The sequence below is a fragment of the Sinocyclocheilus rhinocerous genome, unplaced genomic scaffold, assembly GCF_001515625.1.
Source record: "Sinocyclocheilus rhinocerous isolate Xijiao unplaced genomic scaffold, SAMN03320098_v1.1 scaffold756, whole genome shotgun sequence".
NCBI classification, from domain to species: domain Eukaryota; kingdom Metazoa; phylum Chordata; class Actinopteri; order Cypriniformes; family Cyprinidae; genus Sinocyclocheilus; species Sinocyclocheilus rhinocerous.
In genome coordinates this window covers 528248-555231 of record NW_015662039.1, presented here as the reverse complement: position 1 = coordinate 555231, position 26984 = coordinate 528248, and the positions used below count along the sequence as shown (strand labels likewise).

General features: G+C 39.9%; 1 protein-coding gene across 2 annotated transcripts in view; it reads left to right on the top strand.

Moving 5' to 3' along the window:
* The window catches only part of LOC107727375 (suppressor of cytokine signaling 5-like), a 21664-nt gene extending 16353 nt beyond the window's left edge, over positions 1-5311 (top strand). For both annotated transcript variants that reach the window (XM_016537223.1, XM_016537222.1), the window contains exon 2: positions 2199-5311. In XM_016537223.1, the coding sequence (XP_016392709.1) occupies positions 2199-3907 (1709 nt within the window). In that variant the 3' untranslated portion in view covers positions 3908-5311. The remainder of the gene's footprint in view (positions 1-2198) is intronic.
* The last annotated feature ends 21673 nt before the right edge of the window (positions 5312-26984 follow it).

Here is a 26984-nt window from a genome sequence, read left to right as displayed (position 1 = left end):
GCACAATCTTCCCCTGACTGGGATTTATAAAGGGATTTTTGCGCAGGTTCTGGCATACGCATGGTTTTATAAATCTGAAAACTTTTGAGCGTACGCAAAATCTAGCTTTTGTGCCTACGTACACTTTTAGGATGAAATCTACGGAGAGTTTTATAAATGAGACCCCTGGAGCCTTATAAGGGAAGAATATTTAGTTTAGACCTAGGGCAGAATGCACCTTCATTCAAAGAGTTAACTGACATAGGCATTGTCCCAAATAGAGCCCCCAGCCCTTGAGAATTTGGGATTTTTATTGTTTTTCTACATTTATTAAAGTGATTTCCTTGTTTCATCTCAAATCTTTCTACATCTTTATGGATAAAATTCTTCAGTGTTTTGATTTTAAGTAATATTGTCTAAAATAAGTAACAAGTCATTTCATTGAATCAATTTTTATACATCTCTCATTTGTCATTAAAGGCACAAAATGTAAGATTTTTTTATTAAAATATCCATAAACCACTAGAACAGTGTTATATATTTTGCTGACTTGTGTACTTCGCTTTGACGACTTTCAGCCTCACCCTGCTTCATTCTAGTACATTAATAAATCATTAGCTCATCCATGAACATGATTTCTGCCTGAGTCCCGTCGGATTGCATCAGCTGTGGGGATGAAGACGACAACTCCCATGATTCCACACTCAGTCACGGCATCATCAAAAACTGCGCCTTTGCCTCTGTTTATTTTGAATATGCGCCCTCTAGCGGCGAAAATTACATATTGTGCCTTTTAAGTTGTACTTATAAATGGGCCGCCTTGCTCTAGTTCATCTTACCCACTATTGACCATTTAAAACCTCTTATCAATTGACCACTATTTGTGAGCTCCCTTCATAATCAGTAGATGACAAATGGGACGCCCTACATTGCCTTGGAGTTCACGTGTGCATGAGCGAGCAAAGGCCACAAGACTGGAAATCCACATCAAGTGCACCATTTAAAAGCATACAATCATGATGCTCTGAGAGCAGAATGAAAAGACTAGATTTTTCTTGCTTATATTTGTGGTTTTATTTGTGTGCCCTAGAAAAGAAATGCACAGTCTAGACACAGAGATAAATGTTTTGTGTTGCTTCATTCCATGCAACTTCGAGTGTTGGTATGATTTGGATATGAGAATAATGTCCCATAGAATACAGCCGGTGCAGATCTTTTTGGAGTTGCTGGAATAATTTTTGTAAGCTTATGATATTGCCTGTTCAAATTAAGTTCTCTTTTTAATTCATATGTATTATCCTGGCATTAGACTAGTCAACCATATATTTTGCTCTGTGAAGATGATACGTTTGGTCTCCTCTTATAATGGGGATATCTGAGCGTGATCTGCCGGTGGCCTCAATTTAGCATAATTTGTGCAGTGCAACCACAGTGTTTTAAACAAGATCAGCACTTTTTCTTCCTGAAAAAAGGGAACAGAAACCACCCCCCACACAGACTTTTTTTTGTCTGTCTGCATGTTCTCTGTCTGTGCTCCCCTTACCCCTACTTCTTTACCTCTCTATTGTGCATTTCGAGTGTGTATGTGTCTGCTGCCATGACAGTGAAAGTTCTCGGTCAGGTCCAGACTGGTTCAGTAATACAGTACATACCAGCAAATCAGCTGGGAGCAGATCCCTCAGTTCATTTATAGCCATGGCCTTGTGTCGATGCATGTCTGCCTGGCAACTCTGTGCTAACTGTACCACTCCTGCACCCACCCAACATATACATGCTCTTTGTTTCTAAAATGATGCACACATTTTTTGTGCTCACAAACTAAACAAGTTTCAGTGCTGCTTTATCTATGTCTAACATGTTTCACATTCCATTTTGTCAAACTACCATCTTAACATATCGCCCTACAATTAACAAACATCTAACAAAGGGATCTCCAACCCTGCTCCTGGAGACCTACTGACCTGCAGACTTCAGTTACAACACTGCTCCAGCACACCTGTCTGTGATTATCAAGTAGCCATGAACACATTGATTAGTTGCTTCAGGTGTGTTTGATTGGAGTTGGAGATTAAATCTGCAGGACAGTAGCTCTCCAGAAGCAGGGTTGGAGACCCCTGATCTAACATCTCCCATCCAGTATACACCAAGATAACATCACAAGTCTCTGATTTATGAACAGCAACAAGATTTTAATCGATAATTCTTTGTTTCTCTGATAGGTCGTTGTCTCCATTCTATGGAGAAAGTGGGCAAGATGTGGGGTAACCTCAGGAGTCGATGCCAAGCCTTCTTCCACAACGATGGCTCAGAGTCCCATCTGTGTAGCCAGGATTTAGATTGCGTCCACTGTGTGGTGGACTTGGGCAGGGGAGCACATGCAGAACCCTATGAAACTAGGTCTTCCACACCCTCACGGACCTTGTCACCACTCCCACTGGTTCCTGGAGGACGCAGAGGCCATAACTGTGTGGCAGATATTCCCCAGATAGTAGAAATCTCCATTGACAAAGAGAGCGAGGATGCACGGAGGGGTCCCCATGTCCGTAGGGACTCCTACTCGCGTCACGCTCCCTGGGGAGGTAAAAAGAAGCATTCTTGCTCAACTAAAACACAAAGTTCACTTGAGGCTGACAGGCGAACGGGGCGCTCAAGAGGAAGTACAGCTAGGAGGGAGCGTCGCTATGGAGTTAGCTCTATCCAAGAGATGAATGATTCCGTAGGAGCTGGCAGCAGTGGGCGCAGCCTTAGCACCCGTTCTCTACGACAGCGACTTCGGGACACTGTAGGCTTGTGCCTTCCTCTCCCCACACAACGCCGCTCTCAGTCAGCCAAAGGCCAGGTGTCCTCCAAACGTAAGATCCACCTTACTGAACTCATGCTCGAAACATGCCCTTTCCCACCCGGTTCAGATCTGGCCAACAAGTGGCACCTAATTAAGCAACATACGGCGCCAGTCAGCCCTCATTCCTCAACTGCTCTTTTGGATGCATTTGATTCGGCACATCCATCCCCTGAAGACGAAGAGGAGAGGCTGCGTGAACGCCGTAGACTTAGCATAGAGGAAGGAGTGGATCCCCCTCCAAATGCACAGATCCATACGCTGGAGGCAACTTCACAGAACTCTTCCCTCTATAAACTGGGACCAAAGATGGCTCCTGGTGTTGGGGAAGGACTTGGTGAGGGCAGAAGTCTGGGAACAGTCTCCTCTATTTCTGGGGGCTTATCGGGGCTTGCTGCACAGGTTGCAGCGAATATGGCAGTGCCATCCCACACTGTTGACTGTGACTCTGAGGAGGACTCAACTACTCTTTGCTTACAGACACGGAGGCCCAAGCAGAGGCATGCTTCTGGGGACACTCACTGCTCCAGACAGCCGGGGCCTTGGAAGGTCCACACGCAGATTGACTATATTCATTGTTTGGTGCCTGACCTACAGGCCATAACTGCACTTCCTTGTTATTGGGGGGTGATGGACCGGTACCAAGCAGAAGCACTGCTGGACGGACGACCAGAGGGCACCTTCCTGTTACGTGATTCTGCACAGGAGGACTACTTGTTTTCTGTTAGCTTTCGACGTTACAATCGTTCACTGCATGCACGCATTGAACAGTGGAATCACAACTTTAGCTTTGATGCGCATGACCCCTGTGTCTTCCACTCTTCCACAGTAACAGGCCTGCTGGAGCATTATAAAGACCCCAGTGCCTGTATGTTCTTTGAGCCCCTGCTCACTGCTCCCTTACACCGGACTTTCCCTTTCAGCCTTCAGCACCTGGCACGAGCTGCCATCTGCAGACACACCACCTACGATGGCATTGGTGCCCTGCCACTGCCTCCAACCATGCAGGACTTCCTGAAGGAGTATCATTACAAACAGAAAGTCCGTGTGCGCTGGCTAGAGAGAGAGCCACCACTCAAGGTCAAATGAGGTCTGGCTCTGCTCCCAAGAGAGGCAGGATTGTGGGCAAGAGCTTTGCCACCAGAGGAGTATGTGGCTCATATTATCCATCATACAGTTGGCTTTAGATACACAGCAACAGAGGATGTTATGAACTTCCAGCAGTTTTTTTCCGGTTAATACTACACATGGAATCCATACATATGTTTCAGTGCAGTACATTCTGTCAAGCTAGCTTAACCGCTGAAGTGTCGAGCATGTTGGGAATGAGATGGTCTTATTCTCTCTGCTCTTTTCCTAAGACCTTATATCCTTTGGATCTCCACTAGCCTGCCCGCATGCCCCTTGCATTCTATCGTCTAGTGTTTTACACTATTTTGAGTAGTAAAACTGGGTGTTGTCACATTAACTAGCCTCTTTTGTCAGGCAAATGGATCAACAGAAGCTTAGTCCAGTGATTAAAATATATTTAAGTAATCTTGGAAGTATTCATACCTGAATATCTGCTACTCTAAAAATTTGATGTTAAATGTCTAGTCACGTAAACTATATGCCTATTTGCTAAGTCACGGCTAATGTATCAGCAATACCTTCAAGATACTTTACAGTGACCTCCTACAAGTGTCAAGTTCCCTGAGGCAGCACTTGTTAAGCCTTGTGTACATGGACAGGATCACAGTTATACACGCACCTCTCCGCACTAAGCATGCTTTATTTTTAAAATCGAGGCAGACAGAAGTGAAAGGCATGAATTAATTGCGGGGAGGAGGGAGCACAGTGCACCATGTGCCATATGATAGAGAGGACAGATTATTTAAAACTAGGCCCTCATGTAGTTTCATATCCCAGCATAATCCTTGTTTTAAACAATCTATTTTACAATTTTCTATTTTTATCAGTGACAGTCTAAAATGACATATGGCACTTTAATAGTTGTTTGTGTACCGCACAATGACTTATAGACTCAAGTACATGCATATAAACAGATTGTGTTGTTTGTGTGTTTTTTTATGGACCTTATTCATAGGATGTCAATTTATCCCCCATATTTTTCGCATGAGTCACCAGAAGTTTGTTAGTGTCAAGTGTCTCTTACCTTGCCTGTGCATATGGTTTGTACTCGAGGCTAATATGGTTATATATGCAACAGCCGAAAGTGGACAGAGAAAGTCCTCTGTAAAACTTGTATAGATACCTCTAAGATTGTTTTCACTTTAGATATTGTTGGAAACCAGACAGATGCTATCACTGCGTATATATTTAATGTTTATTGGATTGATGTCCAGTAATGTTATAAAGTGTGATTGGTTCCACTTGATAATGTTGCACTTATATTCATTATGAAGCATGCAGCTATGCTTCTTTCATCATAATTGTGTGCACTAGGGTTTGCGATTCCCTCGACACTGTAAAGATATAGTTTTGATGTGCTTGGTCTTACACAAAAAAATCAATTAAAGTCAACAAAATCACGCTACTATGTTTAATATCAGATGCTCAGTATTGCAATGGTAGACTTTCAAGTTCCAAGCAAATCTCAAACCATGCATAATATGTAAAACTGGTACAATTTGCAGTATTGTGTGTTTGATTATCAGCGACCAAAGGTGTGCATCTCTAGTTTATTGTGAATAAGAAATCTTCCACCATGCCTTTTGATTTTTTTTATATTGAGCCCAATGACTTAATTATAGTGTCCGGTTTTCTGGCAGAGTAGCACCCATTTTGAAACCATTTATTTGAACTGCAATTAAATCCGCAATTAAACTCTTTCAAAATACACCTCGGTTGTCACTGAAAGGAAGTCATTTTGTTAATTTTAGAATTTTTTTTACTCTATTTTTCCACTTGAATGTCCTGAATAAATACGCAAAACAACCATCTTAAAATTTCTTCCACCCTGCACACTGTATGCTCTGTATACAGGCTCACATTGTCAACTGTGTAGTGGTACACGTCAGATGATGTCATCTACTTTCAAGACTTCAGAGAATAATATGCCTTTCATTGAATTTACAGACAAAATAGGAGCGCTTGGTCACAGCAGGCAGTTTCATAACCTCTCCACGATCCATACATGCTGTAAAAAAAAAACTAGCCTGGTTTTAGTTGGTCTTCCTGGGTTTAGGCTGGGAGGCCAGATAGATCAATTGAAGACCAGCTTATTCTGGTTTTAAGTTTGTATTTTTTTTTTTTTTTTTATATAGTTAAATTTGACAACTATTATGTGTAGTCCATTTTTTGTGTTGTCAATGTTTTAAAAAAGTACCATGGTTTTTAAGATATGGTAACATGGTTTTTCCATGGGATTTGGACATGTTCCATCATAGTGCCATGTTTTTAGAACATGTACCATGGTTCTTCTATGATATCACTGTAACCTGGTACCACCGTACGTTTTTGTAAAGAAATGCACATAATGCACATTTTTCCACTATAGCAAAATCTCAACGATGCTGAAGGCATTCAGCAGAAATTCGTAAAGCTCTTTCCCGTTTCAAGAACGAGTTCAGATGATTTAAGCCGCTGCATTTATGACAGAAAGCTTCATTTACAAGGGTGTTGGTTCGAGGGCTGTTAAACGCTTAGTGATAGCCTGGTCCTCACCAAATCCTTTGGATTTTTTTTTAAACACTGAGGCATAGTCATGCAGTCATTTGGGACTTTGTATGCCACTGCACAGTGAGCGAGTCTCTCCTGGCAGTGTTACACCCTGCCCTGCCTTACAGGCACTAATCACAGGCTAAATTTAATGTGCTAGCCTCTAAATTTACCACCTGCTAAAAGGACCACTCTGTGTTTCTTGATGGGTGCTTTGAAAATAGACAAGAGAGGGACTTTTTGCTCAAATTTTTCCTCTTCCTCTCCGGTCTGACCACATCCTCAGCATCACCCTCTTTCTTGGATATGTAGTGCTGAAAGCAGTGAGCGTGTTTGTCTAGTCTGGATACTAGCTAAAGTTAGCATTAGCAAGAAGCTAACACACACAGTGCTCCATTGAGGAACATTGAGTGCTGCGAGGAATGGGGCTGGCTTTGAATCCGCAGTCGTTATTTAGTTAATAGTTTAGAGAAAGTATTACGAGGGAAGTAACACACCAAACTAATCCAACACAGTGTTCTCCAGTAACTCAGGCCTGGTTTATTGCGTTTAAAATAGTGCAAATAAAATAGTAACGGTGGGACTGCAGAAGTCAACAAAGATTACAGTGAGGAGTCTTGTTTTGAGACTTCTATGAGCTGTGTCTTGTGCTTATGGCCTGGGGATGCTTTGTGCTTGTTTTCATGGTTAACAACTTGATCATTTTGAAACCGCTTCTCTATATGGAGGAGTCTGATGTTCTTTCTGCCCTTTTTCCCCATGGGAAATTTCTTATGTCAGCCACTGTAGCACATACTGACCACATGACCATGCCAAGTACACCCTGCTTGCAAACTAGCCGGTGAAAAAACTGTTTGATACATGCACGCATACTCATGTACCCAGAATTGTTAAATGTTGAGATTTATTATAGAGTGGACTTTATGCTACAGACTGTGGCAGGGCAGCAATTGATCTTGAATTTACTAATCCTTCTGTTTAGATCATATCTCTTTTTAGCTCTACTTTAGTGCCAACGTGTAAAGCTCTGAGGCCTCATTTATTAAACATGCGTATAATAGCCCTAAACATAAAAGCATGATAATTGCATGAAAAGTTTTGATCTGCCCATATTCATTGCAATACATTTGTGATATTCCTAAATTCAGGTTTATGTAAATATGGTCATTTATCTACTCATTTAGTCAATTATTCAATTTTCACTTAAAAGTCTTCAGAAAATTTAAATCCGCAAACATGCTTTTCACTTGGTTTACGTACAAGAATGCTGCCGTGACAGTTTTAGCCTTCGTAAATCCCAATTTGTTCCTACGCAGGATCAAATCCATGGACTTTAGGATTAAATCTGAATTTACATGGGTTTTATAAATGAGGCCTCTGATCTTTTCGACTTTGGTGCCAGAATGTTGCGAGAGTTGAATAGTTTTATGCAAGCAAAGTTGCATTTAACGAATTGTTATTTTTGCATAAACTGTATGTCTAATACACATTGAGTGTGATGTAACCATGGTTGCTATCTTATGTCACTTTAATGCTATAGGTGCACGCTTATATGTGGGTGCTGTGGTGACAGGGTTTGACGATGATGGGGGCTAATGGTTGTCATTCTGCCTCCTCGACCGCCTTATACATTCTGACCAATCACAACAGCCTTCTCAGCTGCCACAGACTAACCGATCTCTAATTCTACAGTATATCACCAAATATTGTTCTGTTACCTTCGATCTTCTCATGTTACGAACTAATATCTGGATGAAAGAGGTGTTTTTAGAAAACAAAGATGTTGACGTTTTAGTTTTTGTTTTGTTTGTCCTCTGAATATTTTCTTTGACTGTTGTTTTATTCTTTGCATAACCTGTTCATTGTTACAGCCAATGCACTTGTAGATGTCACTCTTGGTGCTTTGTGAATGCTTCATTGTCTTAATATTATTAATGAAATATTGAGTGTATTCCATGCAGTAAATAGATATGATCACAAATTGGTTTCATCTGGTCATTATTTTGGTTTCATACTTCATTTGTCACTTTGTGATATTCTGTCCCAGGCTTACCATAAAGTCAACATTGACCCTAATGTATGTTACTGACCTTTTTGTGCACAGCTCATCAGTGCATGTCATTGTGAAGAAATAAAATACCTCTAAAACGATTCTCCATATTGATGACATCACCAGGCCCTCTTATTTTTTAACTACTCTTTAAACAAACATTTCACTATCCAATCAATTCTGCTGAATGAAATCACATCCTACTATTTTTTTTTTTCATTCACATTATGGAAGTAAATTGGTACACAAAGGCGGTTTCGTATTGACTTCAGTAACAAAAATCTTATTCCATCATAACAGAAATTCACATGAGCTAGACTGAGTTTGGCCTGGAGGTCAGCGGTATTATTTGTCCTTTTGAAATGAAATATAAATAGCATCCAGGTTATCAGTTACACATTACCCACCCACAGCTTCTGAATAATTGAATGTATCCTTTGGAGAAGAGGATTGAACAGAAGAAGATAGGCCATTTATGTTTACTTTATTGAAAATGGCATGATTCAATGCTCAGACACTGCCGGACCATCAATGAAAACTGATCTTTGAAAACAACACTTTCTCGATTTCTGCTCTTTATAGCACGCTGCGCGCACAGATCGAGTTCTATCCGGCGGACTCTGTTTATTCTCATTTTCTACTCTTTGGTGAACGCGATATGGTCAATGGGGGTGAATGAAAAGCTAGTTACGAGTCTCTCATTCCCGACTCCGCTCGTGCTTTCCATAGGCAGCATACCATCTCGCTCAAAACACGTGCATGAGCTTTTCTCATGCCTCATATCTCCGCACATCATCCATAAGCAGAGCAGAATGAGAGAGCGAGAAAAAGCCGCTGTCTCTTTTGCGCTGGACGGCCTCCAAGTCTGTGGCGGCAAAGTGAACGCTGACCTCTCTCTCACCTCTCCCTGCCTAAATACACATGCACAGGCTCCCATCCATATTTCATACCAGAAATACATCCCCAGAGAGTATTTTACACCCAGTGTGGAAGGCAGCCGTCAAGTCCAGGAGGAGAGGGCAGGGCTTAAATAAGCTTCGTGCACGCCAACATCGCCACCAGAGCCAAGAAAAACAGCCATCACTATCGTACTGTCATCTGGAGGAACGAGCCTCACTGTTCTGTTCGCCTACAGCGGATTAGCCACAAGCTCGTGAAAATATGATGACTCTGCCATGTACTGGCGAGATTAAACTGCTTGAAATGGGAGGTGTACTTAAATCCTTTTGGCACGGTTTTACTAAGAGCTTGTAACACTCCAAAGAGAAAGGAAACATTGAAATCGCATCATATGACCCCTTTAACATGTCATATGCGCAACTGCCGCAGTCCCTCTGTCAACTCTGTGTGGAAAAACATGACCACATATATGGAGTATACAGTGTACAATTATTCATTAACACGCTCTCGTCATACATAAGTAAAGTGGTCACACCAGCTGCGACGTGTCTCAACAGTATAGTCAGGGTGAATTATATGGGGTTTCTGTCCACTTTAATTAGGGAACCTCACCACAAAGGAAGTGAAAACAAAGATTGGGGTCTTAAAAGTGTGTTATTTTTACATGTAATAATACATCTCAGTAACACCAAAAAGTTAGATTACAAAAAAAAATATGCGTTAATCGTTAACAGAACTTGCATTCATTTGCATAAAATTGAAATTCCACCTTTTCTAAATGCACCCTAATAATCTTATAGATTAAAAAAAAAAATTATAACTTCCGGTAAAACTTCTCTCTGGTGCAGGACTTCTCCAATCATTTAGTTTGCTTAAACCTCGCTTCGTTCTTACAATTGTCTGCAAGCTTGCATTAAACTAAAGTGTTACTGTAAAATGGCTTGTGAGCAGCATTTCACATTGTCTTTAACCTTTAGTTGACTTTATTGCCTTTGGCAGACCCTTCCACATCTGTTGCTTTTCAGTAATATTCAATACCTGCTTCTTTTCCAATCCAGTATTTCATCTTTTTCCAATTTTTCAACCTTTTGTCATTTTGCACTCTTACCTGGCAAGTGAATGATATGATCTGCCATCGTTTGTTCCATTATCTCATTCTGTCATAACTCATACTGGATATGTCCTACCAAGGGTCTGTGTTTAATTTACCTCAAGCTGAATCACGCTAAAGTTTCCTCAAACTGAATGTAACGTATAAAAAAAACCCCAGATCTTATCATCAAGATCAATATGCTTTGGATCGTCAAAATGTCCTTCTCTAAGCATTATATTTTTGATATTTTTCTCTCTCTATCCCCTTTTCACCACTACGGTTGTGTCCACCTTCTCACTGTAGTGCATCATTGTTGTTTGGCTGGCCTTACTGTAAACCCAAGGACTGGGGGCTCTGGTCTCTCTCTCTCTCGTTCTCTTGCTTGCCTGCAAGGCTCAAACCAGCTCTGGAAAGTTTTCCTCAGTCTTAATCCTGGCATAGTTATTCCACTCTATGTACGTGTTTATGAAGTCCTGACAAAATCCTTCCTCTTCAGCCTCTCCCTCTCTCCTTCACTTCCCCTCTTTCTCCCTGTGGGGCTTGTAACGAATCAGCTCATGGGAAATATGAATAATTAATCATAACTAGTTATTTGCAAATGGAACTTGAATCGAAATTACTAAAGATTCTCAGGACACTAATATATTGCCTATGTACCAACATATAATATACACGCTCGTTTCGATCATCAGAAGGCGAATTCATAGATACTAAACATGGTGGAGATATATATATATGTAAGCTGACAGGAGGGTGTTTCGATTATAAGTCTGCATAACAGTATACAATTTCAAAGACCAAATACATGATGACAATAATATACCCAATGACCTGAAGGATGATGTGTGTTCATTCAAAGAAAGGTTTTCCTATGAATTAATTAGTAGAAAAGTCCATTTCTACTCTGCCTCTTGCCCTGGGACATGCAGGGCTTTTCCCTGCTTTGCATTCTTTTGGCCAATAAACCCAGTGATATCAGCGTTGGTTGCCATGCAACCAGGAGCCTGTTCGGTTTCCTGGGGTGTTACGCATTTCGGGGGGAAGGGTTCATGGGTCCTCATATGGCTTGTTAACTGAGGGGGGTTACAGAGTATTTGTTAAATATAAAAACAAAATATATATTGTGTGTTTGAGTGGTCCAGACGCTACAGGCTCCACTTGCAGAGATTTAATTTCAACTCTCCTGTCGAAAGAGAAAGATTCTAGTACTTTGTAGGGACAGAAACTGGACTGTTTTGAAACTATTGTTTTTGCAGACTGTATGTTTTGAAGTTTAAAGAACTATTGTGGGTTAAATATAAGTTAGACCCCATGCATTATCACATCCACAATCAAAATAATATTTTTGTTTTGTTTTGTTTCAATACGTAATAGCCATGTGGGCATCGATACACTATTGTCATCCTGAAAGTTGACAAAATTCTCTGTTAGCATATATATGCACTCAAAATCTACAGTCTTTCTCTTCTCGGAAAGTGGACTAAACTATGAATGCACTTGTGGGCGTGTCCAGACTATTTACCAATCAGATCTCTAGAATGAGAATGTCCCTCCCACTAATACCACTTGCCTTTGACTAACAATAGCAAATCCTTGTTAATTACTGTTATGTAATTCACATTTTTTTCACACAATTTTTTTTGTTTCAATATGAAATACAGTGCAGAAAATTGTGTTGAATCAAACGCTGTTGGTGCCAATTCATTTGGCTAACTGGAAGCTAGTCAATTAGGTAGTTACGACATGGGAAATCCTTGAAAATTATGAACCCCAAAAAAAAACTATTAGGTAAAAGAAAATATGATCTAGACTACATCACAAATGGCTTAGAGATATGTCACCACTTGATGTCCAATGGATCCTGAAGCAAAACCATTTGAGAGCAGTTGATATGTAATTGCATTACTGTTCATGCATTTTTACATAAATGAGTCATAATTAAGCTCAATATGCATGTAGCCTAGAAATTTTTGGTTTTTGATAAATTGACTTCATGAGAAGCTGTGGTGTGTGACAGAGCCGTGAAATATATTTTGAGGAAAGGTTTGAAAAGATTAGTAGGCTCTCTGCTGAACATGTTCGTGCAATACAGTTTAGCTGCCCTTGTGGCAAAAATATGTATGGAGATGTATTATTGTAAACCTTAAAATGGAAACGTGTGGTTTCTGAGATGAAGCTCTCATGGCCACAGTTTAGACCACTGTTAACTAGATTTGGAGATGACTTGGCAGGAGATGTTTTCACCCTCATTAGATTTTAGATCCAGATACTGAGAATCCACTGTGCCAAAATAATAGTGTTTAGAAAGTGAATTTTGATCAAATGTTACAGCTCTGGCCACAGCTTAAATTATGTGATTCATAAACCGCTTGGTAGGTCATTTTACTGCTTTCATTAACATGTGAAATCACACTGTAAATCACAAGGCTTTATGAAAATTGATGTTTGTTTAGCATTTCATTCCCCATTGGCTGCATGTCATAATATCTCTGAAATCATGTGGAACAGCTCCACGAGCTGCAATGGATTGGATGCAAGATTAAACCTCAAGGACTTCTGGACTGTCTCATTTTTTTTTAAAAGGCACACTTGAGCAATGAGGCTAAGAACACTTTCACACTGGAGCTTTTTGTAACCAAGTCTGTTTGATGCCAGAGATTGGTTTGTTTGGTTGGTGTCAAAGCATTTTTCCAAACTCTGGTATACACCAGTGAAACTAGACAGTCTTCTTGAAAAGATAGCATAGAGTTTGGTTCATGTACATTCTGAATTGCAAGTATGAAAGCAATTGTCCTAAAATGAACCCCTATAAATTAAAAAAAATATATATTTTTTTTTTTCGGGAATTAATCCACATGACATTTTATAACCTAAACCAGGTAACAAACTAATTTCCTTGCCATAAAAAGGTTAAGTGGTATTGTACAATTACAATAGAAGATAAATCTGTAATAACCCCTGATGTGCAGTGTTTATTGATCATTTTGTAGAACCAGAGTAAAAAAAAAAAAAAAGTATTTTTGATAAGAAAGGTGCAGTACTTCTCAAAAGTTTGGAAACATTATGATTTTTTAAATGAAGTCTCTTATGCTCACCAAGGCTGTATTTATGTGCTCAACAATACAGTAAAACAGTAATAATGTGAAATAATATTACAATTTAAAATAACTGCTATCTATTGTAATATATTTTAAAATGTAATTTATTCCTGTGATGTAAAGCTGCATTTTCAGCATCATTACTCTGTAACACTTTATAATAACTGCACACTATTAATCATTAGTTAAGCATTAGTAAATAGTCAATTCATCCTTTATAAAGCATTGTTCCAACTTTAATAGGCATTAGACATTCAAATGTTCATTAACGGCCTCCATAGCCGCGAAAGGACAGGCAGAGAGTTCACATTCGGCATCCATAGCAGTGACAGGACAGGCAGAGAGTTCACATTCGGCATCCATAGCCATGACAGGACAGGCAGAGAGTTCACAGACGGACTCCATAGCCGTGACAGGACAGGAAGAGAGTTCACAGGCGGCCTCCATACATTCGGCATCCATAGCCGTGACAGGACAGGTAGAGAGTTCACATTCGGCATCCATAGCTGTGACAGGACAGGCAGAGAGTTCACATTCGGCATCCATAGCTGTGACAGGACAGGCAGAGAGTTCACATTCGGCATCCATAGCCGTGACAGGACAGGTAGAGAGTTCACATTCGGCATCCATAGCTGTGACAGGACAGGCAGAGAGTTCACATTCGGCATCCATAGCTGTGACAGGACAGGCAGAGAGTTCACATTCGGCATCCATAGCCGTGACAGGACAGGCAGAGAGTTCACATTCGGCATCCATAGCCGTGACAGGACAGGCAGAGAGTTCACATTCGGCATCCATAGCCGTGACAGGACAGGCAGAGAGTTCACATTCGGCATCCATAGCCATGACAGGACAGGCAGAGAGTTCACAGACGGACTCCATAGCCGTGACAGGACAGGAAGAGGGTTCACAGACGGCCTCCATGGCCGGGTCAGAACAAGACGATGAGTGTTCACGGGCTGGGAGTGTATCGCTAGGCGCCACCACTGTGCAGGGAGCTGAAGCAGACTTACCCATTTCGTGAGGTTCTGCAGCATAAGCCACCACCTCTGGAGACTCGGCAGTGGTGTTCACAACCCAGACACACAATAAAGCGATTCCCATTATGGGAAGCGCTGCAGACGGGGAATCAGTTCAAAAACTGGAGGGCTAAAGTGAGTTGGTTTGGGGATACCAGCTGAGCGTGCAGACACCAGCTGTGCATCCCTCACACTGGACACCAGACTGGGATACCGAAGGACTGACCTCAAAGATTTGGGTGCAACAGACAGGACGTGACGTTACTCTGGACGATCAGCTGTGATGAGACGAGACTCTGGGAGATCAGTTGAGACGTGACTTAACTCATGAAGAGCAGCTGTGACTTGACTTGCCTCAGGAAGATCAGCTGTGACTTAACTTGACTCATGAAGATCAGCTGAGACTTGACTTGACTCAGGAAGATCAGCTGTGATGTGGCTCAGGCTCTGGCTTGGTAGGCTTGACCTGAGCAGGCTCTGGCTTGGCAGGCTTGACAGGACAAGACTCCGGAACTGCAGCCATCTTGTGAACAGCCTCCGGGTTGGCAGCCATTTTGTGGAAAGTCTCTGGGGCTTCAAAGTCCTCTGCCTCTCCCACAGTGAACGGTGAACCACACAAAATCAAAGCATAGTCCATGAAATCTCTTAAACTGCATTTAAACTTCCCTCCAGGAAACCATGATTTCACAGGCTCATTCAGTACAAAACGAAAAAGTCTTTTAAAGCGACTTCATCAAACGGAACGTGGCTAGACAACTCACAAAACTGCTGAACGTAGTCCTCTATTGATGAGTCTCCTTGCCGGATACGTAGAAGCTGGTCGACTGGGTCCATTGTTGAGCTGGAGAGCCGCTGGATCCTTGTGGGCTCAGTATTCTGTAACAATGAGGGTTGTGTAGGCAAGGTCGGATCCAATTGCAGACTTTTATTCAAACAAAGAGCGTAGTCAGACAAGCAAAGGTCATACACCAGCAAGTGTCCAGAGAGCAAGGCAAGAGAATAATCCAACACAGGCAATAGATAAAGGCAAGCAGCAAATGATCAGAGGCGAGATAAACAGGCTAGGGTCAGAACAACAAGACTAGGAAACAGGATACTAGGAAGCACTTGGTATGGCAGCTAGTCTGATCAATACTGAGCACCTGGATGTGAGTGAGTGCAATCTTTATAGTGTCCGGGTTATTGGAAACAGGTGAGGGTGTAATCAGAGGGGATCTTGGGAAATGTCCAGGGTGAAAGTCTGAGTGGCGTGTGTGGCAACCTCTGGTGGAGAGCAGGGAACGGATCGTGACATGTAATTCATGATTAGGTCAGGTAGTTATAAAACATTTAGAAGCTGCCAGCCATCTATTTTTGTGAGCTCATCTAAAGTGAGGATTGTTTATACCTTGTTAAGGATTTACAAAGGAGATTTAAAAGCTCCTTAATTTTCCAAACAGAAAAGCTAAACAAACACAACACAGAGGGATACAGAACACAGAAATATTTTTTCAAGATGCAAAAAAATTAAACTGTACAGCTGTACACTTGATAAAAAATGAAAAATAAACCTCTGCAATTTCATAGAAAAAAAATCAAGTGTACAGTTGTACAGTTTCATTTTATTGCATCTTGAAATAAATATTTCTGAGTTCTGTATCCCTCTGTGTTTGTTTATTTTATTTATTTTATTTTTTTTATTAGGAAGATAACTGAGCCTTTAATCTCCTTTGTAATAGATGTGCTTGTAAATCAAGAGCAAGGCATTTATAGCTGTATTTATAAACTGCTTACTAATGACTATTAATGTTGGGACAAGGCTTTATAAAGGATGAACTGACTATTTACTAATGCTTACCTAATGATTCATAGAGTGCAGTTATTATAAAGTGTTACCCATTACTCCAGTCTTGAGTGTCACATGAAATTATTCTAATATGCTGATTTGCTGCTTTAAAAAAAAATTGTAATGTTTCCAAACTTTTGGCAAATAATGTACATTGAACACTTGCTCTGACTAATGTAATTTAAACACACTTTGGACCTCAATTTAAAAAAGGTGCATATAATGAAATGTGAATGTAAAACAGTTTCCGAAATGTTCCAATTAATGATTTATAAAATAGCTGTACACTCAAAAATGTTCCTGAATACATTCCTCTTTATAAATCATAGTTCATCTTAAATTCAAGCACAATGTGTGCAAGCACATCAACTCCAGAACACCCACAAATATCTCTATATGGTTCAGAAAAAGTACGGCATTCATCCTCAGTAGGCAAGGAAATCCAATCGTATGTGAAATAGGCCCCTGATGTGTTAATTAAGACTTCCAACTCATAAATTCCAACTTCCCAGGAGGACTCGAATGTGCACATTCATCGCATCCTCTGCAAACTGTTGCCATGATAGTTGTTGACCTAAAAGAGAAATCTGTCTACAATAATGCCCGTTATAGCACCCCTTGTGGCAACACTGAGAATGCAAGGTACACGTGTGCTGCATTATGAATTGTGGTCTGACACATTTCTAAACACAACTACGCACAAAATCAAAATTAGCCAGAAGTGTTTTTGCTCACAAACTCGCGTTGGGTATGTTTCGACCTCAGTCTATCTCTCTATGCTTTGATTGGCCTGTCAGTGAGATTGTAGCTCTAAAGAAGGAGGGAGCCTTCTGTGGTTTTCTCTCCCTCTGCTCTTTCCCAGAAAGATGAATCAGAGAGTGGTGACCGCTGAGTGGCCCAGGTTCCTTTCATCCTGCTCTTAAATCTCCCAGTGCACTGAAGGGGGTCCAGGACTGCACCATCTCAGCTCCCCCGGAGGGGATAAAGCTGTTTAGAGAGTCCTGGTCCTGGATTTAAACACTACAAATTAAATTAGAGTCTGCGCTGTGATCATACCAGCAAATGCATTCATGAACTTATTGAAATGTTTTGTTTTCTTCTTCATGTCTGTTTTAAAAATTGCAAATGCATTCATTAGTTTTGGAGCTGTGGTCTAGCGGCTTCTCCAACATATTCTTTTGTGACTTTCTTTTTTTCATGCAGCATAAAGAAATTTCACACAACATTTTTAATGCGAAAGAGTCGATAGAAGACAAAAAAAATTGTCCAGACTTGGGCGCTATTCTGGAGGGCCACAGTAAGAAATCTTCATCGCTGTCTGTCGTAACTCTGAATTAAATAATTCAAAAAAGATTTAATGTGATTGTGACGAGTGGAGGCGGGGCCGAGAGCCGTGGGAACGGAGCGAGGCCGGTGGAGTAATTGATGACGAGCGACACCTGCACCACTCACCGGTCTCGAGTCCCACGGAGGAGCTCCGGAAGTATAAAAGGAGGAGTTACGACAGTGAAAGACGAGAGAGGACCAGGCCTGGATTTAATTTTGTGTTTTGTGTGCGGCAGTCGTCCGCGAGGGGCTGCCGCTTTGCTTTCATTTTGTGTTTGTTTATTTTATTAAAGTTTTGTTGGAACGTTCGCCGGTTCCCGCCTCCTTCTTCCAGATCTACAAACGTTGTTACAGTGATGTACTGTCGTATCTACTTTCCACAGATCTGATAGGCATCAGTGGAAACGTGTTGTTCCCCTCTTCCTCTATGTTCTTCTCTGGAGTTATGGGTGGATATTTTCCTGGTAATGGTGATTAATACTTTTCACTCCGAATTACATCCAGATCTGCTTGCAAACACGAACTCCAGACATGAACAATAGTCTTAAACACAGATCTAGCTTTGCCTTACCCATCAACTACTGTTCTAAGCCTAAATGAACCGCTGGTCACAGCTCACATAATTTGGACAAGCACCATAAATGTGAACACCTCATTTAAAAGTCCCAAACTGCAAACATCACATGACACCAGCCGCAGGAAATGACCAAACCCTGCATGCAGCTAAAAATAAGGCTCGTTCTTAGAGGAGAATAGGACCAGGAAGGCGGCAAAGTACAGCAAATATTATTCCTATTCAGCCGCTGCTCGACCACAGCACTGTTTTGGGAGTGGAATGGAGGGAAAAAAAGCAGCAAAAAAAAAGAAAAGCGAGGGGGCTGATGGGATAGAGAAGGGTGAAAAGAAAGGCCTCACATAGAGTGCTGGAAATCTGACAAAACAAACTATGAGAAATAAGAAGGGGGAGTGAAAGGAAGAGGGCGGAAACGAGCGAAAGGAAGAAAAAAGCGCCTCGCTCACACTGACACAGCTGAAGACGCTGTAAAACCTCAAAAACCTGGAGAGCAACGGCGCAAATAAAAGCGACTTTACACTGGAGAGCCCAGAAAAGTGTCTGCTCGCCCCTGCCGTTTTGGTTTTCTCAGTGGCTTGGTCGAACTCGCTATTGTCAGAGAAGGAAAAAAAACTGCAGAGCTGTAATGTTGGCACGGGACCCACACCACAACCCCATCCCCCTCACCGAGCGCGAGGCAGCCTGGCACGGTGCTGAGCCCAGCCAAAAATGGAGCTCCTCGTCGCCTCACGCAATGTGGTGCACTGAAATTTCCTGCAGTAAAAGCCTGATTGGGAAGACACCCATTAAAAACGTGTAAAGCGAGAGCGCCAGGCACGGCAGCGTGCGAGCGAGAGGAGGCACAGGACGGGGGGCGCAATGAGGAGAAACCAAAAAACAAAACCGATTCCAATCGAAGTCGACTGCTTACCCTGCCGCTGTTCTTTCGCCTTTCCATTCCTCCCTGATTTTTCTCAAACCCTGTTTTGATTTAAATTGTGGCAAAACTCCCTCTCGCTCTGTGTTTCCCAAACCGAGAGCTGTTTCCTGATTCACTCCCTCTTTTATATAATTATTCCACAGTCTTGCTTTCTTTTTAATTTTTTTTCTGCACGTTCTCACTTCAGAATGACATCATGGCCTCCATAGGTTCGTTGTGGCTTGGCATGAATCTGCAAAGGGCAAAGTTCAGCAGGAATTTGGGAGAATGTGGTAGAGAAAGAGATGAAGGGAGGGAGGGAGAGAGTTGGAGAGAGAGAAGCTGCCATGTCAGTTCTGGTTCATTGAGAATTGCATGCATGGTTGTTCTCTGCACCAGTGCCCACAGTCATGTCCTCAAACAGCTACCTAGTAACGGTTGCTACTCAAATCTATAATACATCAGAGCAAACACAGAATGACATCATTTGTTAAGTATTCTGTTATTTCAAAACACTCCTGTAGTAGACATTGACAGCTAGAGGTTTAATATATTCCGTTATAAGTTACAATATTCTTTACACACTGTTTAACTGGAATGATATGATGATTGTAGTTGCAGAGATTTTTACTGAAGCTGATTGCAACTTTATTTCTTGGAATTTAGACTTTTGTATCTCACAATGTGACTGTATATTGCAATTGCAACTTTATATCTCACAACTGCAGCTTTATTTCTCAAAATTTGCAACTTTATGTCTCACAGTATGACTATATATTGGAATAGTGTCTTTATATCTCAAAATTGCAGCTTTATTTCCCAAAATATGTGACCATATTTCTCAAAGTGACTATATCTCGACCCAGGCAATGATTAGTTCTGTGAAACTAAGCAAAACCAATGTTACACCTATTTGAAATCACCAAAACAAACACGCCCCTACCCCAAAAGGGTCTCCAAAATATTTTGATAGCTCCGCCCCACACATACGTACGCAACCCAGGCAACGATTAGTTCTGTGAAACTAAGCAAAACCAATGTTACACCTTGTCTACACCGGACGCGAGTGGCGCGGCGCAACAAAATACAATGGAACTCATTATAATCAGTGATGCTGTCTACACCGTAGATATATATATATATATACATATCTATGGTCTACACTGGATGCGGCGCGGCACGACACGACAAATCCCTGACAGAAAACTGCTGCTGCGTTCTATTCATGACGTATTGACACAAATTTCAAATGATTTTCAACGATCGCGTCGCGTCCAGTGTACTAGACAGACTTTAGTTGTTGCGGCGGTGTTACTCACCTATCGAGAAGAAACAAAGCAACCTCGGCGTCCAATCGCAGGCCTTCCGCTCCTTGAGTTCTCTCCAGCACTGGAAAGCTGATCCGAAATTTACACAGGTCCTACTTTTTGTCTTATTGCCTTAAGCCTTCTTTTGTTCGGCAGACGTTTTCCTCTTTTGTTTTTTATCCGCCATCTCTATCTTTCTGTCGCTCGGTTCACTAATGCCGTCCTGTGCACTGAACCCTCTCTCCTCCACATCATGAGTAGACATGCCCCTTACTGCTGATTGGCTACAAGTTTGTTTTGCTAGTCGGCCCGAATCAGTTTTCTAAAGCGTTTTTGAAAAATCGCTTACCCCACCTTTAATTCTCCACATTGCAGGTTTATTTCTCATAATATGTGACTATATTTAACAAAGTGACTATATCTCACAATTGTGACTATTTCTTACACCTAAGACAACTGACTGTATATTGCAATTTCGACTTAGTGTCACAACTGCAGCTTAATTTCTTAAATTGACTATATCTTAAAATTGCGACAAAGACTGTATCTAACAATTGTGACATTATTATTATTAATTTAATTTCTTACTTTAAAATGTCTTCCCGTTTTATCCTTTTTCATTTTTAAGTGAAGTGGAAACAGGTTTTCATAGTTTTTAAAGTTTCATAGCGTCCAAATTCCTGTTACTACTTAAAAGTGTCTCAAAATGTCTTAGTCAGACCGGCCACAGTCACTGACCTGATTAATATAGCGCGTGAATCCAGACAGCACAATCTAAAAATCGGCAGCTCAAATATTTTTGGCTAGCTGTAGCAAGTACCAGCAGTTGAAGTGTAAAAGTCAGTCTGGAAACGAGTCAGTAAATTGTGCTTACAAGCTACCAAGCTGATTCAATGTGCTCGAGGGAGAACTAATGACTGTATCTGTCAGGTAAGGGACATTAACAATGTTCAGAGTTTGTTTGAGGCATTTAATAGCAAGTGAACTAGCTGTGCAATTATTTAAATGAGTCAGCTATTGACTGTAAACTATTTTGGATAAACCCCTAAATGGCATGTAAAAAGGAAACAAACTGCCTCTTCCTGTCTAAGAGGTTCTTGGCTGGAGTAAGCTGCAATGTGGACTAGATTTTATGATGATATTTGAAAGTCTGGCTACACTAATCTACTGTCCAAAACCTGAAACAAAGGGCCCTGTTGTTCTCATTAATAAAAAGTCTTATTATTAACATAATGACATCTGGATTATGTAATCAGATTACAAAAAATAAGTACTTGGTAGTTACATTATATTACACTTTAAATGTACTATAGTTACTTTTTTATTGATTCCATGATTACATAGTATTCACCCAATAGCAATAAATAATTTATAACTTTCTGATTCTTCCTAATTCTTCTTTTTCATCATTTAAATGTTCCTTTCTAAAATAGCCTACCAGTTTTCCGGTCTTCCAGTTTTGTGGACATTCACACAAAGACCAGTCACTAGTCAGCTGGCTATGATTACCCAGAAAATCGAGAGGCCACACAGAATTTGACAACTGGATTTACAAATATCATTTCAGTTTTAATAAGTGTTTTCTCAATATTTCAACATTGTATCAACTACTGATGAACACATTCATTTTTATTTTGAATTATTACTCAGAGGACTATTTTACCATGTATGTATTACTGTGTCTTTGAAAGGTTTTTGTCTTTAAAATGATTTGTTTTGATTTTACATTTTAATGATGTAATTAAATAATTGCATTTTGTTAAACTCAGAAACCCAAAGCAGTTTCTTTAGGAACCCAAGTTTGGGAAACTTTGACATAATGTAATGTTTAATGCATTTCGTGTCGTTAATAACAACAAAATGGAATATATTTTCTTTCTTTTTGTATTTTTTATATCAGTATGGTACAAGATGATCTTGTTAATTTAAATCAATGTGATAAATGAGTAAGGTCAAAAGTAATCAAAAAGTAGTCCGATTAGATTGCACATTTTAGGTAATGTAATGGATTATGTTACTAACTACAATTTTTGCCAAAAAGTACAAATGAGTTTTTACATATTCATACAAATTTATCACATCATAAATTACTTTGCCATTAATTTTAAAGAGACTGTGTTGCTTATTTATTTGTTTGTTTGTCTGTATCATTGTGCATGTCAGGAAAGTTACCAGGTTTGTTATCTTTACATGATAGTAAATATAATTCAGTATAACTTTTCACAGATAAGGTTAATAAGATATTTTATGATGCTGATCATAAGTTTAATACATGTATATATTTGGACATGTGTAACGGTGGTGGCCGCCCTAGCATAAATAAACTCTGAGGAAAATATTCGGGCGCCAGTCAGGTTTTAACCCTGACAAAATTTAAATTAAACCCAGGATAGCAAACTAAAACACCACCTGTTACAACATTAAATCACAGACAATCAAAAAATAATACTGTTCAAAGGGAATATTTATTCCTCTATTGTCCATGGCATGAGAAAAAAACAAATACAAGTTTGAACAATAAGAAACAAACAACCAAAAAACCAAAAGACAATAAGCAGGGGGGGAAAAAACAACAGTTCAAATTAAATTTCGGTTTGCGGTCCACGTAGGAATTGCGCCACGTGTTATCTTTACATGATAGTAAATATAATTCAGTATAACTTTTCACAGATAAGGTTAATAAGATATTTTATGATGCTGATCATAAGTTTAATACATGTATATATTTGGACATGTGTAACGGTGGTGGCCGCCCTAGCATAAATAAACTCTGAGGAAAATATTCGGGCGCCAGTCAGGTTTTAAACCTGACAAAATTTTAATTAAACCCAGGATAGCAAACTAAAACACCACCTGTTACAACATTAAATCACAGACAGTCAAAAAATAATACTGTTCAAAGGGAATATTTATTCCTCTATTGTCCATGACATGAGAAAAAAACAAATACAAGTTTGAACAATAAGAAACAAAAAATCAAAAAACCAAAAGACAATAAGCAGGGGGGAAAAACAACAACAGTTCAAATTAAATTTCGGTTTGCGGTCCATGTAGGAATTGCGCCACGCTAGTGTACGTTTCCAATAAAGCAGATTGACGTCCACAATCATTTATAAATTGTCCATAGAGGAAAAAGAAGAGAGAGAGAAATAAAGGAACATTAAATAGGCATTTGGTCATTTCATAATTATCAAACAACAAATCACAAAGCACCAATAATCATTTAACACTCAAAACAATAAGCACACCGAATGTGCGAAAGTGAATGTGGTGCGAGTGGGTGCAGGTGTAGTAGTGATGCAATGAGTATGTGTAATGGCGGCAGAGAGGTACTGACCCAGTTTGCAGTCATGACGAGAATTGGAGAGTATAGCGGGTTTTTCCGACACCAGGACAGGTGGATGAGCAGCCGATACTTGTCTTCAGAACACTTTAAGTGCAGACGATTCTGGCAGTGCCACGTTTAAAAGTAATTTGGAACTTCACAACACACCAGACATCACTCACAAAAAAAGCAACCGTTTGATCCAACAGCCATCTTTCCACCTTCGCCGGGTTCTCCAAACAGTCACTCCCACACTACTGCAAACTTTTACCAATGACGCAATTATTCACAGGTATGACTCACTTCCTTATATCCTCTTTCCTTCCGCTGATAATGGAAATGCTCCACCCCAAAATCCCGCAAAGTGAAAAGTAAAAGGATCTCGGTGGCACGGATTTTCCGCATTGCCACACATGTATTCCACTCTTTTGCTTTCATTTCTATGATACAAAGTATACTATGGTATAAATATATGTATATTATAAATGGTACTGTAAATAATGATACCTAATAATAATTTTTATTATAATATTTATCATTAATATTTCAACTGAAGGCTTTTTCAGTACACATCATTTTATTTTGGGGGCCTGTTCAATGTCTGTTATATTTAAGCTGTAGGATTGTGTCTGTAATGTGTCTTTATCACCTTCAGTTGGCGTGTGTAAGTAAGTATGATTGAAATGCTTCTTGCTTTAGTTGTGAGTGTGCAGTTGTGGTGGTTGGCATGATGGGAGATTTGCACAAAAATGAAGATGCTGTTCTAATTAATCCTGCAACCAGTGAGTACCCACAATGACACATTCTCTGTCCCTCACATACACACAAACATCACACACACTCTTACTCACCGCAGAGGGCTGTGCTGTGGCTGCAGTTTAAAATGGCTGACAGTCACGCCATACCCTGGTCCTCTGGGCTGATTTCACTCTAATGTACCAAGGGCTTTTGAGGGTGGAAGAAATTATGGCCTATGTTCTTTAAATGAAATTTCTGTACTGGGAATGTTTTCATTGAGAAATAAACACAATTGCACACACGTTCAGAGAGCTACGTGTCTGTGTGTGAACAAATGTAAAACATGCAAAGTGTGATTTTCTTGGCCTGTCTTCATCATGCTCTGTCTTCTTGCAAGCCATTTCCAACAGTGTTTGATATTGTGTATGTTTATGCATGTGAATATTTTTGTGTGTGGTCGTGTTTGTGCATGCTTCAGGCTGTGATCTGAGTCACAGCATGGAAACATAAAATGTCCAAACAAGCAGTCCCTGATGGAGCGATGAAACAAACCTACAATCAGTGTTGGGAAGGTTACTATGGAAATGTAATAGGTTACAGATTACAAGTTACCCTACTTAAAATGTAATAAGTAGTGTAATTTTTCAATTACTTTATTAAAGTAATGTATGGAAAAAAACAGTTAATCTTTAAAAAAAAATGAAGCATAGCTACATAAACCCATATAGGAAATAAAAGAGTTATCGAATAAGCTTGTTCTAAACTTCTGAAACATTGGTGTTTCATATTTTAGAGCAGTCACTGCAATTTATGAAAGAAATCAATTACATCTGGATGTGGGAGTGTGTGTGAAAAAAGCAGATGTAACCCCCTTTGTAATCCTTAACATTTTAATAAGTAACTGTAATTTAATTACACATTTTTTCTCAGTAACTGTAACTGATTACAATTACTTTTATTTTGTAATTAAATTACGTAATTCCGTTACATGTAACTAGTTACTACCCAACACTGCCTACAACGACCCACAGAGCAAGGACAAATGCTATGACAAGCAGAACTAGGACTTGCACAACTACTCCTTTTTACAAGATATGATTGACTAATTGCACAGAAAAAGGTAGATTGGTTGCCAATCCTGTCAAAATTGTAGGCGTCTGCAGAACCAGTTTTAATGTTTTTTTATGAACATTTATGATATAAAACTTATTAGATGTCTACACAGGGAGAAAATGTGAGCAAACTGGGACCAAGTTTTCAAACACAACTGAAATCATGTGATCCATGATTAGTTTGTACAGACCCAACATGTTGAGCTGTGACAGAAACAGAAACATCACCAGCATAAAACACAAAATTTGTGAAAATTTATGGAGTCAAGAAGGTTTATTTTCTGCAGAATATGAAGAAAAAACGAAAGATACAGTACAAAGATAAAGATAAGCAGCTTTACTGTAAACCAGCAGAATTTAATAATCAATCTTCATTCCTCCACACCTACAGGTGGCAGTATAAACACTAAGACCACTAGGATAAAGAAGATCCAGCAAAAGTGTGGTAGCACAGTAGCTGCAGTGTACATCCCACAATGTGAGGAAACTGTCAAAACGAGAACAAGAGATCATCTCTCAGTTTATACAGCAGAACTGGTAGCCATAATACTAGGTCTGCAGTGGATAGAACAAAGAATTAAAAACAATATAGTATAGTTGCATCTAGGGATGCACGATTAATCGAATGCTATTGTAATGCGCATTTTGTTAGTAAAGCCGGTTCTGTAATCAGCAGGAAATCATCATCACGTGCTTTCAGATGGAGCAGAATTTACTACACATAGCCGTAGTTCACTGACAAGTTACGCAAAAAAATCGCAGATGATTTTATTGCGCGATTATGAAATCGAAGAAATCGTTCGAGATAATGACAGCTGTTTGCATAGCTTCTCAGTGAACTACGGCTCTGTGAAGATAATGCTGCTCCATCTGAAAGCATGTGAAAATACCACATTTAATAACATCTTTTTACTCCAAACTCACTTCATAACGTCAGTCGAGTGTTTGAAATAAATCCTTCTGTGAGATGATGTGGCTTCTTACACAGAATAAGGCACGCAACATATGTCATAGTATTTAAGCAGTGATAAAGGCATATTTTAATGAAAATTATAATACCAAGAACTCAGATAAACCGTATATTGCCGTAGTCATGTGTTTATTAGTCACGTATAATTAATGAAAGCAGTTAAATCTTCTGTTTATTCAGCTAGTGCTATGGGGATGTCCTGGGTTTCTTCTGCGGGGAGTATTTGGAGTTTCTCTGGCCTTCAGATGGAGATTTACTACTGATCACAGAA